The 16,646-nt window shown below is 44.7% G+C and overlaps 1 protein-coding gene across 1 annotated transcript in view; it reads right to left on the bottom strand.

The window, feature by feature from the left end:
• Positions 1-16,646, bottom strand: part of LCP2 (lymphocyte cytosolic protein 2) — a 57,738-nt gene that overhangs the window by 20,731 nt on the left and 20,361 nt on the right. Inside the window, exons 4-5 of the mRNA XM_006271965.3 lie at positions 7,803-7,868; positions 5,334-5,365 (exon numbers count right to left, since the gene is read on the bottom strand). Of these exons, the coding sequence (XP_006272027.1) occupies positions 5,334-5,365; positions 7,803-7,868 (98 nt within the window). The remainder of the gene's footprint in view (positions 1-5,333; positions 5,366-7,802; positions 7,869-16,646) is intronic.

The raw sequence follows: 16,646 nt of genomic DNA, 5'->3' as shown, positions 1-16,646 counted from the left end.
TTAAAGTATTAAAGTTTCATCTGATAAAAAAGAGATCCAAACAGCAGCTGAGCTGCCATTAATATGCCACAATAACAGGCCATGTTATCCAAATGAAAGCGTGCACGCAGTTCCCATAGATGCCAACAGGCATTTTGTACACAATTTAACAGGCATGTTCTCAAAGATAGTAGTTGGTTTAGCAACCTTTATGTAACATGATACATGCTATTACCTAAAATGTGCCCTGCTCTTCTGGATTTAAATGCTAGCTGAAGTGTTTTCAAAACTGACTCAGCTTTTGTATGTGTCCTTTTTTGTCTGTTTTCAGCAGGCCTAATCTTTGGTAGGGGGGGAAGGACAGGTGGCTCTGTGGAAACGCAGGTGCTCTTGGCCCATTTAATAAAATACTTGAAGTAAAATCTGAGTGAGAGACTGTCTAGCCAATAATGAGCAACTGTTGCAAGAAGCAGGACATAGGTACAATGGGGAAGCATTCATGTAGCTATCTCCCTACTTCCTTTTCCTCCCTCACACTTATTTTTACTCTTAAAACCCTTTTGTTTACTTCTTTTCCTTTTGCTTTCCTTTCATACACTTTATCACTTTTTGCAATTTTCACTTCTTGTCTTTCCCAACTCATTCATGGCCTATTGCTTCTTCTTGCCCTTCACCTGCTACTTTACCTTCTTTCAGTCCCTTTCCACTTTCTCCTCCTGCTTTTCACATTTTCTCTTTCCTACTTCTTTCACACACACACTCTTATCTGTCTTCCCCCTATTGTTATTTATGATCTTCTCATATACATGTTCAAGAAACACATCAACATAGCAAGGCCAACATGAATGTGCTTCTAGTCTCATGGGTGGAATGCATGAGACCCTTTGGAGATTCTCCCTGCCAAGTATCTTCTTACTCAAGTGCTTATTGATGAAACCTTCTTTTAACCATAACTCTGAGATAAGAACCTTATAAAATTTAAGTATTGACTAGCATAACATGCTTGGCTTGGTAACACAAATGAGGGCATTTCTAACTGGGAAATGAGGTTTGGTTCATGCTCATCTCTGAAAATCAACACTAGCTTAGATAATTTTGTTGTAGTTTAATCATGGAAGTTCATAGATTTCATAGATTTCATAAACATTAGGGCTGGAAGGGACCTTGGAAGATCATCGAGTCCAGCCCCCTGCCCAAAGGGCAGGAAGTCAGCTGGGGTCATAGGATCCCAGCAAGATAAACATCCAGTTTGCTCTTAAATGTGTTCAAGGTAGGCGCTTGAACCACCTCCGGTGACAGGCTGTTCCAGACCTTGGGGGCTTGGACAGTAAAGAAATTCTTCCTTATGTCCAGCCTGAAACGGTCTTGTAGTAGTTTATGACCATTCGACCTAGTCGTCATCCCTTGGGGCGCTCTGGTGAACAAACGTTCCCCCAGATACTGGTGGTCACCCCTGATAAACTTATAGGTGGCCATCAGATCACCCCTGAGCCTGCGCTTTTCCAGGCTAAAGAGCCCCATGGCTCTCAGCCTGTCATCGTAGGGTCTGCTTCCCTGACCTCTGATCATGTGCGTGGCTCTTCTCTGGACTCTCTCAAGCTTCTCCACATCCTTTTTGAATTGTGGAGCCCAAAACTGGACGCAATACTCCAGCTGCAGCCTCACCAAAGCCGAGTACAAGGGGAGAATGACGTCCTGGGATTTGCTTGAGAAGCATCTATGGATGCAAGCCAGCGTTTTGGTCACTTTACTAGCCGCAGCATCGCATTGCAGGCTCATGTTCATCTTGTGGTCAATCATGACCCCCAAGTCTCTTTCTTCCATAGTGCTAGCCAGCATAGCACTGCCAAGCCTATAAGGATGCTGCAGGTTTTTCTTCCCAAGATGGAGAACCTTGCATTTATCGGCATTGAACACCATCAGATTCTCGTCCGCCCACTTGCTGAGTCTGTCCAGGTTAGCCTGGATCACCCGCCTGTCTTCTGGTGTGGATGCTTTGCCCCAAAGTTTGGTGTCATAGGCGAACTTGGCCAGTCCGCTTCTGACTCCAGTGTCCACATCATTAATGAAGATGTTGAACTATATGGGTCCAAGGACAGAGCCTTGGGGGACCCCACTAGTCACAGGACACCATAATGAGTGACTTCCATCAATTACTACCCTCTGGGTCTGACCGCGGAGCCAATTTTCCAGCCAGTGGATCATGGTGGACCCAAGGCGACAATTGGCCAGTTTCACCAAGAGGTGATCATGGGATACCAGATCGAAGGCTTTTTTTGAAGTCAAGATATATGACATCAATCTCTTCTCCCTTGTCCAGGTGATAGGTCACCTGGTCATAGAAGGAAATTAGATTGGTAAAGCAAGTCCTACCTGCAACAAACCCGTGCTGGCTATCCCTTAAGATGTTAGCGTTGGCCAGTCCATTAAGGATGGCCTCTTTAATAAACTTTTCTAAGATCTTCCCTGGGATAGAAGTCAGGCTGATGGGACTATACTTAGCTGGATCCACTTTCCTCCCTGTCTTGAAGATAGGCACCACATTGGCCTTCTTCCAGTCTTCGGGCACTACACCAGAGCGCCAAGAGTTTTCAAAGATCTATGCTAGAGGCTGGGCTATGATGCTCGCCAGCTCTTTGAGTACCCTGGGGTGTAGATTGTCAGGGCCAGCTGACTTGAAGGTATCCTGCTTCTCAAGATGTTCCTTCACGAGGTCAGCATTAATGGAGGGCAGGGAATCACCCTCAACCGGACTTCCCTGTCCCGTAGCGGGCATGGGCGTCCCATGGGACTGATGAAAGACCGACGCAAAGTACCTATTTAATAGGTTGGCTTTTTCCTGGGCTTCAGTTGTCAGTTGCCCCATCTGGTTCAGCAGGGGTCCAATGGTGCCCCTGCTTTTCCTCTGGCTTCCCACATATCTGAAAAAGGACTTTTTATTGTCCTTGATGCTCGAAGCTAGTTGAGTTCAGTTGCAGCCTTGGCTTTCCTGGTATGCTCCCTGCAGGACTGGACCAGTGCAGAATAATCCTCCTTGGAGGTGACTCCCAACCTCCATCCTTTGTAGGCCTTCCTTTTTAGCCTCAGGAGGTCTGCTAGGTCCCTGGAGAGCCAGGGGGGCTGCTGTGCCTTCTTGCTGCCTTTCCTCTGAGATGGAATAGACTTAGTTTGTGCATTGAGGATCGCTCCCTTGAGGAGCAACCACTCTTCTTGAACTCCCCTCTCCCTGGGGTCATGGTCCCTTAGGGCCTCACTGACAAGCCTCCTGAGCTTGTCAAAGTCAGCTTTCCTGAAGTCAAGGACTTCCGTGTTGCTGACTGACTTGCCAGCTTTTTGGCGGATGGTGAAGGTGATCAGCTCGTGGTCGCTGTCACCCAGCTTCCCATCGATCACTAGGTCGCCGACTAGGACATCCCCAGTAGCCAGTACCAGGTAGAGCAGCGCTTTGCCTCTCGTTGGCCCATAGACTTCTTGAGTCAGGTAGAGGTCATCCACGCACAAAAGGAAGCTTTGAGACCGCTCGGATTTTGCTGAGCGATCCTCCCACGAGATGTCTGGGTAATTGAAGTCACCCATGACAACCATGGTCCTGGAGCATGAGGACTCAGCCAGTTCCTGGGCAAACTCCTGGTCAAGCTCAGGACTTTGGGTGGGAGGTCTGTAGTAGACTCCCACCATTGTGTCCCCTGTGCCGTGTTCCCCACGGATTTTAACCCAGAGGGTCTCCAGTCATCCACCCTGGTTGCCAATATCAGCTTGCAGGGACGTGTAGCTTTTCTTAACATAGAGAGCTACACCCCCCCCCCTTTTATCTAAACGATCCCTCCTGTACAGGGTATAGCCATCTATACCCATGGTCCAGTCATGGGTGGAGTCCCACCAGGTCTCCGTTATCCCTATGACATCATAATTATTTGCATTGAGCAGGAGGATGAGCTCCTCCTGCTTGTTCCCCAAGCTCCTGGCATTTGTGTACAGGCAGGCAAGTGTTCCCTGGGGGGCTCCTTCCTTGTCCACAGATTTTACCAGGGCTGGAGCAGGGGTGGGCTCCCTTAAGTGCCTTGACCCACTGGCTTTGCAACGATTGCTCAGTGGGCCAGCAGTGGCGGTAGTCCCCCTGTCCCCCAGCGGGCTTAGTTTAAAGCCCAGTGGAGCACTGGCTGAGAAGAGCTTCTTCCCTAGGGGAGAGAGGTGGAGGCCATCTCTTCCCAGCAGCTCACTGCCTCTCTCACCAAAGAGCGGGCTGTGGTCATGGAAGCCAAAGCCTTCCCGATGACACCAGCACTGCAGTCTTTGGTTGACCACGTGGATCCTCCTCTCCCTCCTCAGCCCATAGCCTGAGACTGGGAGGATCGACGAGAACACCACCTGTGCCCCCAGACCCTTTAGCCCCGCTCCCAAATCCCTGTAGTGCCTCATGACCTGGCTGGGAGCGCTCCGAGCCGTGTCATTGGTGCCCACATGAATAAGGAGCATTGGATAGTGGTCTGTGGGTTGGAGGAGCTTTGGGATCTTCTCCACAATGTCCTGGATACAGGCCCCTGGGAAGCAGCAGACTTCCCGGGCTAAGAGGTCGGGGCGGCAGATTGCCCCCTCAGTCCCCCTCAGGAGGGAGTCTCCCACAACAAACACTTTATGTTTTGTCTTGGGGAGAGCAGGGGCGGTAGCTGCAGTTGGGCCCATGTTGCCTGTGGGAGCCGGCAACTCAGCAGGCTCTGCTGGAGCAGCAAGAGGTGCGTACCTGTTGCTCAGCTCTGGCGGGGCAGGGGCCTTGGTGCGGTGGGCCTTAGGGCCCTTGACCACCTTGGTCCATGCTCCTGGCTGGACAGAGCGGGAGGTCCTGGAGTCCTCCTTTGGCCTGGAGGGAGACTGTGGTCTACCCTCCGCCTCCTGGGGGAGAAAGGCCTGGCAGTAGGAGTCTATCTCCTGCTCGCAGTCCCTGATGGCACGCAGTCTCTGGACTGTGGCCTGGAGCTCCTCCAGCTGGTGCGCCAGAGACCCCAAAAGGGAGCAGACCCCACAAGGGGAGGTAACCATGCTCCCAGGCCCCAGAGCCTGAAAAAGGGACAGGCAGCCCCCACAGCTGAGAGCCAGGGGCTCCGTCTGTGTGGAGCCCAGAACCAGGGGCTCCAGGGGCCCCTGGATGGATTGGTTATACAAGCTGAGTTACAGCTTTTATATTTTGTAAAGCTGAACTCAAGGTAAATAAGAAAACTTCGATCAATAAACTGAAATAGATAACATATTTTTGTTACTGAGTTAAGACATGCAGTTATCAAATAAAGTATAAACATGAAATAAAGTAGTTTATCTTTTTAAACAACATAAATTTATAAGAGCAAGCACATATTTACCCATCTGGTCAGCAAATTTCTGTGTTGGAGGACTGTAACAAGATAACAAAAAAGTAAATTCCTTCAAATATTATTTCTTAAAAATTAAGTAAAGTTTAATACAATCTTTGGCATTGTTCAGTATTTCAAAGTTAAGTTTGTCTTTCACTATATGACCTCATTCTTATTCAAACACTTAATTATTTTTTGATCCCTGGCCTTCAAAATCGTCAATACTACCACACACTTAGGAAGTAACTCCATTAAAATTAGGGCGGGGGGGGCTGCTTACTGAAGTTAAGTCAAGTGTGTATTTTTGTTTTGTTTTTGGAAGACTGAAGTACATTCTGATGGCTTTTAATTATAATTCGGTTCAACACAAAAAAAGTACTGCCTCAAATCATGGGAATAGCTATTTGAAAGTAAAATCACACTTTCAAATCTCACTCAAATCTTCAAAGTAAACAGGTGTAATGTAGCCATTCCTTTGCACAGAGTTCATAGCAAAATCCTATAGAAAAATCTTACATTACTGTAAATATTGTACAAAAATATACTATACAAAATACACAAAATATATACTATATTCAGTACATTTACCATCATATAAAGTATTATAAATATGAAATTTTACACATTAGATTAGCATGCCTATAAAGCATACCTCTGTTGGTATATGAATAGTAGTAATAATTGAAATTGGATTGCCTTTGCAAAAATACAGTATGAATCTTGCCAATATCTGGAGCTCCTTATCTACACCATGACAGCAGTATATTCCAGCCCGACTAATGGTGTCCAACCTTCTGGCCCCAGGGGCCAGATGAGTGGCATGGGGTTGGTTTGTTGGACTGGATGCCCTGGTCTTTGGGGAGCCCCATGGGCCCTATGCATTAGATTGTACTTGATCAGACCAGTGCACAACTGGATCCAGGCATGCAAGGCTGGGACACATGTACAGTTGGGCCAGATCACTAGATTGCATCCACAGACCAACTCAGCATGTGGCCCAACCCTGTGTGCCCAAATTTGGCTGTGCATTGATCCAACCACACACTGATCTGATCTAATGCTCAGGGGGCACATCTACACATGTGATTAATGCACATGAATAAACTCTGGAGCTTTTTGCTCCGGAGATTTTTGCTTCTAGGCATGCTGTTTGAACATGTACTCAGGATCAAAAAACTATGGATATTGCAATAATATTGCAATATTGCATATTGCTCTAGAGTTTATTTATGCACATCACTCAAAGCCCAGTTGGAGCAGCCCAGGCTGGCGAGGGACCCAGGTCAGCCTGCCAGCCTAGAGCTGCTCAAATTGGACTCCAAGTGCTGCAGAGCAGCTGGCTGAGGCACAACAGTGCTTCAAGTGCCTGCTGGCTCATAGGCCTGTGCTAAGCCACTAGTATTTCCTTCGGATTCGGCTGCTTTGGTGGGGGGCAGTGATTCAATTCGGTGATTCAAATCACAGTCCCAAATCGATTCAGTCGAATCTGATTTGGAGATTCCACTGCCATTGAATGGGCTGAATCTCTGAATTAAACAGGGCCCATCCCCCACCTGCTCTCCCAGCCCTATCAAAGGCTGTCCCACCCAGCCCCAGCATCCTGGCACTTGGAAGAAAAAAAAAAAGCCCTGCACTCACCGCCTCCTGCCAGGTGGAGGGGCAATTCCCACTGCCTCCCACTGCCCTGTGCTATGTGTGAGGGCTCTTCCATGGGCCCCCAGAGGCCTCTGTGAGTGTGGGGCTTTTTTTTTTTTTTAAAGCTCCAGGATCCTGGGGCTGGGCAGGGCAGCCATTGACGGGGCTGGGAAAGCAGGTGGGGGTCCAGGGGGCACTCAAAGGGGCTGGGGGAGCAGGCAGAGGATGGGGCCTGGAGGGGGTTCCCCCATGGTCCCCTTCCCCCTCCTCCATGGAACATGTGTAGACCCTGAGGTGTTTACTGCTTAGTTAATAGTCAATTGCATAGTAAATGTCTTGTGTAAATGCACCCAGGGCATGTTATCTAGTCTGTGGAGCTCTCCACAGGTCTAGAAATATGGCAGCAGAGAAGCAAAAATTATTTCTGCCTCTGCTACCCTATCACCATATTTATGTACCTGTGGAGAGCCCTGCAGAGACATGGCTCTGTAGGCTGGATCTGGCTCACTGGCTGGAGGTTGAGCACCACTGATCTAGATTGTTCCCAATATTCCCTTCTTTGTTGACTCCCACACAAATCCTCCAAATCCAGAAGCCCCCGGGGAAGTTGTTCTGGAGTAGTTCTTGGCAGCCATCCTTCACATCTCCAATTCCAACATGATTGAGAGCAACAACTGGGTATGACCTTGGAGCATGTTTACTGATGTAGTTATGAGATTGGAGTGTGTGTGTAGGAATGGGTTATCAGGGTGTGCTTGCAAACATCCCAGCAGGGATATAAGTTGCTAAAGCCTAGTTTGTAAAGGTTGGAATAGATTAAAGAGGACTAAAATATTTACTTACCGTTTTGGAAAGAAACTAATTCTGCCTTCGTTCCTGTTTATTTCCTGACTTAATTTGCTTATAATTCTGTTAAAAGAAAAATGGCTTTTAAAAACAAATTTAATCACCTTTAAACATTTATCTTCTCTTGTACTTTTATGTCAATGATTATTTTTTTCAATCTGTTTAACCCCTTTGAGGCCCCCTTGTGGTAAATAAATTTGTTGACTGCAGAGATTTGAATTTGTGGCCAGCTGGATGGCTGTTTATGGTAGATCTGTGGAGAAACTTTCACCAGGTCTGAAACTAGTTTTAAGCAGTCTTTAAACAGCTCAAAGTTATGTCTCTCCAGGGCAGGACTATCTCTGGTCCATGTTCCCCAGCTTGTGCTACACTAACGTGTAGGCTACACTCTAGGCTACATGTTAGTGTAAACACCTCACCCCGCTCCTCCCTTGCTGGCCCAGATTGGGCCCACTTCCCCCTACCCACTCTCCCCAGCACCCCAGATCTGTGATGAGTCAAGGTCTGATTCTTAATTCATATTATGATTTTGTCAGGAAATAACCCAAGGAAAGTCCCGTTAGAAAAATCTGATGAATACTGAAAAACTTTTAAACATATAACTTTAGACCTCACTAAAAAGCAGGTGCAAATAAACTTATTACTGGAAATATCAAGAAACTAAAGATCCTATTCATCTGTGCTTGACAACAGTATTAAACTTTATGAATTTTCTAGTATTCTAGCACTATTTATTGCCGTGTAGTTGCACCATGAAACTTAAACAAGGCACTCAGGCTTTGGAGCATATCCGTATTACAGTCATTGATTACACCAGCTAGTAAGATTTAATAATTGACTATTTTTTCATGTTCTTCTCCCTTTTCTATAGTTCATTAAACAAGTATCCTGCAATTGCTTCCAAATTTAAAAAACAACACCAGTCATGTGAACTCTTCGGGGAAATAACTATTTATTTCTCTGATACCCTGGATTTGAAAAGATTTTAACACATACATCATTTTACATGCAGTTATGTTTAAGTATTTTAGTGCACTGGGGCTTAACAAAGATAAGTGCAAAGTTGGAACACCTTAGTATTAAAAAGGAACTAATATGTTGTATCCTGTACCACCCAAAGAATCTTAATGTCATTTTATGTATTCCTTGTTATCTCTCCTAATCTTTTCTTATCTTACACTTAAATTAAATTACTTATTATTCAGGGGCAAAATGGCATTTATTTGCTATACAATGTTCTATGAAGACACAGCATACTTTAAGCAAATGTAAAAAAAGTAACAATAATTTGCAATACCAATGAATATGCAGTCTGAAAATTACAAAGCTGAGTACTTTGAAGTCAAGGGCACCCTTGTCTTCGCAACAAGTATGCTCCAGAGAAGAAAGATGGAGGAAAGAGTTTAATAGTTTTTCAACTTTCTTTTTTACCTCCAGCAGTTTAGAATTCTCTGATTTTGTGCAATTTCAACACATTTGCCCCTTAAAAAATTTGATAACACAAATTTATTTAAGAGATTTGAGTTGGTTGAGGCTGACATCTTTCTGAGAACAAATTCTAGAAGGCGTACGAACACCAAATTATAGGGCACTTCTTAACTCTTCTAGATCACGTAGTCTGTCAGCACCAGTAACAACAAAGTCTTCATCATCGCAAAAAACTTCCGTCTGTTGCAGTTGATAAGGAAATACACTACGCCCAGCACATGCCTTTCCCTATGTAGAACCTTAGTTAAAACATCAAAATTGGACTCATATATGTTATACCTGGGGGAGAATCAGGGTTAGGAAATACATCCATGGGCAAATTCAAGTAGGAACAGGGGAAGGATATAGGAAGGGTCTTGAATTGGTTTAAGTAGCAAAATTCACTGTACATCTTCTAGTTTTAACAATCCCATGAATTGGGATGTTAACAAGAATTGTGTAAATGGAGTCTTGCAAAACAGAATCTGCACTGGCAACCATGGGATCTTTCATTAAGCCAGGACTGCAGGACAGTCTGTGAGGGACTGAAAGTAAACAATTTGCTCATTTGATCGTGTTGGAATGAATTAACCATTTGTCGCCTCAAACACTTACAGCTATATTATTCTTCTCAAAATAAAAGTCTTTCCCTACATCTAATATCCACAAACCACCTTTGCTTCATCAGTGTTTAAAATGCTTGAGGCCAAGAGTTTGAGGGTATGATATTAAAAAAAGAATGCAATCTTTGCTTAGAAGTATGTGCCTTTAGCAATAAATGTTTTACAGAACATTTGTTCACTGAGATAACATAGTCTTAAACTAGGTAAGGAAGGAAGGAAGTCTCTAAACCACATTGCTTTGTGAGATGGAGGAATGAGTTATAGGACAGGATAAGACGATGCAACAACATTTGCAGAAAATGTTACTCATAGACATCTCTTTCTCTGCTTCCTCCACCAGCTCCTCATTTGAAAATTGGCAGGTTGTCAAGAAGTTTAAAAAAGATATTCTCACACTAGCTTTGTTTGTTTAACTTCAAATGTTAAAGGCACAAGGAAAGTCCTGATAGAAATGGTGGCAGAGAGGGAAGATGAATGAGGAATACTGATGAAAAACCCTTCCCTCAAGTGACGCAACCTTTTAATGGTGTAGAGACTGTAGTCTATTTCTGCCTATATTGCACTCCAGCCCTGGGAAACAGATTCTACTTGACAGATTTAGCAGTATGTAGCTGTTGAGATTGCTGTTTATATTCTGACCATGTTATCTAACCAAGTTTTCTGAAAGTGCTGGAAAATATTATGATGGGTTCATTTACATTTGCTGAAGAAACAGCATGGATTATGATGTATCAGTACAGAGATACAGTTTAGCAAAAATAAAACATTAGCATAAAAATTGGTGGTACTGCTTTTGTGATTGTTAGTTTATGGTGTGAATAGGTTCTGTACTTGTTCTACTGAATTTATAGAAGCATGATTAAAGTTGAGTTCCATTTTACACTTAACCAGAAATGCGGCATCTTGCAGCATTCTCCATAAAATGGAGAATATTTCCCTTCCCACATGCTCACACATTTACAGAACTTGCTCTTTGAACACAAAATGCAATTTTCTGAGAATTTACAAAATAAAAAAGTTTTGTTTAAAATATTTAAATATATTTTCTATAGTATCTAATATATTTTACTTTTAATTATTTAAAATGGGTCTCTTAAGAAATGTAACATCTAACTCAGAATGGAATAATGAAATTGCACATTTTACTTAAAATCATATGATTTTTTTTTTTAAATAGGTTACAACTCAGCTAAATTATTAATGATTGTTTAGCTAACTTTTAGGGTTATATAGGCTATAGCCATTGCCATATGAACAGGTCTTAAGTGACACCAGAGTGACATAAGAGGTAATCCAACCAATAAATTGCCACTCTTCCTCTACTGCTAAAGTGCATTGCTCTGCCCCTTGTAGGAGGAAGGGCTGGGCAGGGCACAATTTTTTGGTGGGTGCTGTAGGCCAGATGAAAATGCTTGGTGGGCTGGATGTGGCCCACAGGCCAAATTTTGCCTGCCCTTGGTTTGAGAGGACTGACTGACAATCTCCACAGGGAGTAAAATCTCCCTACAGAAACCAGCAGGCTAGGTAATCCATTAACAGTCCCATGAATAACACACACCCCCGGAGGCTAGGAGGGCACGGTGACTGCCTGCAGGCCAAGGTGTGGTGACAGCGAGCAGGGAGCTTCTGCAGGCAGCTGCGGTGACCACCAGTGATTGTCGGCAGCATTGGCAGTGCTTCTCTCAGGGGGTGCACCACCAATCTCAGGGGGTGCACGTGCACCCGCATACATCCCCTATGTGTTACCAATGTACAGTCCCATTATGCCATTCCTCATTATTGATACAATTTTCCAGGTATAGAACTGAAGGTTTGTCTTGAATTTGTCCCCCTCCCACTGCTACAGTAGAGAAAAAACATATGGGGGAACAGGTAGCCCCTTTACTCTCTGCCCTGCCAACTTCTTTGCCACATCCTTACTGTCATACCATACTTTCCCTTAGCACATAGAAGAGATGTACAAATTTGAATAAAAGACCTTGAAATAAACATAGATGTAGTAATTTGCATATAGTACCAACTTAATTAATCCTGAATTGGTACATTTTATCTTTTTTGAAACTGCAGGAAGATTTAACACTGCATAAAAACACTTTTAAGTAGCACTTTGGCACCTACTTATATATGGTATAAACTATGTGCAGTATTAGTACAAAGCCCATGATTTACAATTTAGTTAATTGGGCTGGGTCATTGCAGAGTCAACAGCATTTCAAGCCATCATGACCCTACAGCTCAGCAGTGCTCAGTATGTGTGTGCACTCCGGATACACCCCACAAAGGATTCATGTGCTAATTAGCCCTCTGCTCATGACTGGAACTGGATATTGTTTCAGGAACCCTGGGATCCTGCAAAAATTTGTACATAGATGAGGCACAGGGCAACCTAGTCCAAAAGGGTGGGGCCACATTAATCATATGCAACAGGCTGAGAGAAGGGGCAACAAAGATTCTGGATGAACTGTTTGCAGCTCCATTTTGTGATGTTTGCCAAATATTTAAGGCTAATGAAGAAACAGGAATCATTGAATCCTTGTACGCAAATATAAGATGAAAGGCTTTTTCCCTAGTGCTGATTGAGAGAAAAAACCTAGCTTTATATTCTAGTAAACACAGTACTATCACACCCTATCATCCATCCAAGCGGTTTTGGGTGCTGGCCAAGCCACCATCAACAATGAGGAGATAGCAGCTCTGAGTAGGATGGGCCAGACAATTTAGTGATCACTCAGCCAAAAATAGTTTCCATGAAGATCCTCTAGGAGTAAGCATCTGCATCCTCTTCCCTACAATACACCAGCCACAGATAAAACAAGGCTGGCAAGATGTCCTGTATTATACTAGAAGGCAGGGTAGATCTACACCTTATAGACTAACTAAATTAACATAAACTGTCTTAAAGTGAGGCTAACTTCATCAGATACTGCAGAAGAACAAGCATGCAGTAGTGTATAGAATGAAGAGAGTGATCTGAATCCAAAAAGCAGGAAGGTAGGAGGGTGTGGGAGGCAGTGTTGAGAGAGGCAAACATGAAAGAACCCATAGGGACGAAGGGATCACAAAAGCTAATCCAGGTAATGAGATAAGAACCCATAGTTCCCATTTAAGCTGTATTTAACAAATCAAATCCGTGGATGATTTCTTGTTCCTCATCTTCCTGTTCAAGTTAGTTTTTAAAGGTTTTCTGCCCAAGAATAGTTATTCTGAGGTTAGTGATGGAATGCCCCAGAGGTTAAAGTGTTCTGCTACAGGCCTTTATGACTTCCTGGACCTGATTTCAGATTGGTGTTCATTAATTAGCGCACACAGTTACTTTCCTGCCTGGCTAGTGTAGAAAGGGTAGGGGCACTGTGATGGCAAGTGATAGTGTATATGATATTGTTAGAGTTGCAGGTGAATTAACCTTGGAAGTTGTATTCCATGTTATTTAGCTCAGCAATGATGATGTGGTCTATACTGATGTGGGGGCACAACAAGCATCTGGGTTCATTGTAAGGCCTGGTACCCTGAAGAGACGGGGAGCTAGGTAGCCTGTTGCTTAAAAGTTAGCAATTGAGGTTGGAGGGTTGCCTATGAGCGAAGACAGGTTTGCCCTATGTGGCTACCCTGAGATTGTCATTCTTTCCCAAGAGGGGTTGGAAGACATTAATGGTCTAAGGTGTTCAAGATGGGGGCTGTAGGTGGTAAAATAACCAGAGGGACTCTGTCCTTGTCTTGGGGTTGGTATTGTAGTATATAGAAATGAGGTCTATATCTGACTTTTTTTATTTGAGTGACTACACATTTGGGATTTTATTATAATTTTAGAAATCCCTCCTTCAGTCCCTAAAGGTGTACATCCCAGTTAGTGTAATCAGAGAAGATATGGCTGTAAGGTGGAGCTTGTCTGTAGACAACAGATCTAGTGGCATGCTTGGGATGAAAGCTGGTGGCATGAAGGTAGCTATGGTGGTCATTTGTGTTCTGATACAATGTGATGGCAATGTGGCCATTGCAAACCTTCCCTGTAGTGCAGGGGTGGGAAAAGTCTGGCCTGTGGGCTGGATCCAACCAGCAGTGGACTCCATTTCCCAGCTGCCTGTGCCTGCATAGCTGGGGCCGGTCTTCCTGGAGACCCCAGATGCAGCTGGGCTGTGATAGTGCAAGGCTGGGGTTGCCATGGAGACCAGCCCCAGCTGCACTGGCAGGGTGCCCAGCAGGGCAGGGGGCTGCTCCAGAGCCATGGGGATCTTGTGGTGGGGGCAGCTTGGTTTGGGTCCAGGACACAGCTGCAATCTGCAGCCTGCATGCTCTGGGCAGGGACATGCAGGTTGCAGATTGCGGCTCTGCCCTGGCTCCTTGCAGCAGTGACAGCCTGGTCCCAAGGTGGGGCAGAGCCATGATCTGCTGCCTGTGTGCCCCTGCCTGGAGCATACAGCTTGCAGATCATGGCTTTGTCCTGACCCCAACCAAGCTGCCCCCGCTGTGAGATTCCAGTGGCTCTGAAGCAGCCTCCTGCCCTGCCTTGCCACACACCCTGCCAGCGTGGCTAGGCCTGGTTTCCATGGCAACCCCAGCCTTGCACTATCACAGTGCAGCTGCAGCTGGGGTCTCCATGGAGACTGGTTAGCCATGTAGGCAGGGGCTGCTGGAAAATGGAATCCGGCTGTCATCTGGATCTGCCATTTTGCCCACCCCTGCTCTAGTGCCTAGGAAATGATTTTGCTGGGTGGAGTATTCTGGTTAGGTGGATGTAGGGGGTGGAAGTTATTAAAGCCCTGATGAAATTTCTCTAGAGATTCCTTCCCATGTGACTATACAATGAATATGTCACTGATGTACACTGATGTATTAGGAAGCTGAGAGGGCAGCTGCAGAGGTAATGGACTTTAAGTTGTGTCATAAATATACTGGCATATTGGGAGTCCATATGTATGCCTGTGGGAGTGCCATTTGTTTCTAGATACAAGGAGACCCCAAACTTGAAATAGTTGTGTGAGAGAAGGAAGTGGGAGAATACGATGGAAATGGAAGCAGTTTCCTCGTCTGGGATAAATGTTCTTTATGGCTTGCAATCCAGTCTCATGGGAGATACTGGTGTATATACTGACATCCATGTATTCTAATAGGGTTTTAGCTAGAAGCGTGTTAATGGAGGCCAGTTACTTTTAAGAAAGCTGCCTTGTCTTTCAAATAGCTGGCAGCTTCAATGGCATATGGCAGCATTTCTCAACCAGTGAACTGCAACCCAAAAGTGGGTTGCAAGAATATGTGAAAGAGTTGCAAACAAACTTTAAAAATGGATTCTCCTTTAAAGGAGAAAAACTTGGGAAATTGTGAGTTTTGCTGGCAGCATTTCAGCCTGCAAGCACCTGGCTGGGACTGGTTGGGGCCTCCCTACCCCACACACATCCACCCTGCCCTACACACCCACCTCCTGCCCCACACACTGAGAAGCTGGGGCCTGGAGGTGTGGGGTCAGCCAGTTTGGAGTGAGGAGCACTAACAGGGCCAGGGGACTGTTTTCTAATTAAATTATTTAGTGGGTCAAAACTACCCATCAATGTTTACAAATGGGTCCTGGTACAAAAAAGTTTGAGAACCACTGGTATTTGGCAACAGGATAGAGCCCATATAGCCAGAAAGCCCTCCATGATGGTTCCAGTTCCAGAAACAATGGGGTGTCATGGGGTGCCAGGTTTGTGGATTTGGGGTAATAAGCCAAAGTTGCTGGCCTGAACTCCTGGGAGGTGGAAGCAGTAATCTTCTCCTGTGTTTCCCAAGGTATATTCTTTAAGAGTTTATCTACTTCCTCCTTGTATTGTGCCATAGGATTCTCTGCCAGGAATTTGTAAAACTCTGTGTTGGAAAGTTCTCTCAGCTTCCTGCATGTACATTGTTTTGTCCATAACAAAAGTAGTACCTCCCTTATCAGTCTGCTGTATGATATCAGAATACTGCAGCTGAATATTCTAACAAATCCTTTGCCACCTCAGGTACCATATTTTCTTCCATACAACCTGCATCTTTCCCCCCAAAATAGTTCCCCCAAAATTGGGGGGTATGTATTAAGAGGGGAAAAAGGTTTTCTGACTGGAATAGAAGCACCCTGCTTTGATTCCTGCTCCACTGTGCAGCAGTTGTTACATGACTATTCAGGCAGCTAAGGGAGTCAGTTGACTTAACATCTCATTGTTCTTCACTCTAGAGGTCATAACAATCATTTCTCCTTTTTAATAGTCTTGATGTTCCACTAAATGAGGTAACCTTCCTTAGGGCAATTTTGCTGTCAGATAGCTGCCCCTGGTCTCCTGTTTCATAGCCTTGGAGATCCTTTAGTGCTCTTCGAAATCATAGATGGATGGAGACCATCTTCAGTAGCATTTAGGGTTTCAGTTTTGGTTAAGCAGAAAAGGGAGGGTGAATGAGCTGAAGTTTAGGCCCTCTCCCTGCTCTATGCAACCATAACCCTGAAAAAATCTGTTTTTCTTTATTTTGCCTTTCAAAACCAAAGTATGTTTTATATTCTGGGGCATGCTGTATGCAAGAAAGTATGGTATATTGTTCTCTTTACACTGAACACTGGGAATGTAAAATGACTGAGGACAGAACTGTGGCTGTACTTCAGACCTCACAGACCACTACAACTTTAAAGCAGAGTTTCTATTAACAGAATAGGTGCTATGATGTACAGGTGAGTAATTTAACTCCATCAAAAGGTAGTATTCAAAGGTAGTTTTCAAACATACTACCAGTACATTGCAATAGTTTT

This window comes from Alligator mississippiensis, chromosome 9 (assembly GCF_030867095.1).
Source record: "Alligator mississippiensis isolate rAllMis1 chromosome 9, rAllMis1, whole genome shotgun sequence".
NCBI lineage: Eukaryota > Metazoa > Chordata > Crocodylia > Alligatoridae > Alligator > Alligator mississippiensis.
This window is presented reverse-complemented; position numbering and strand designations above follow the sequence as displayed.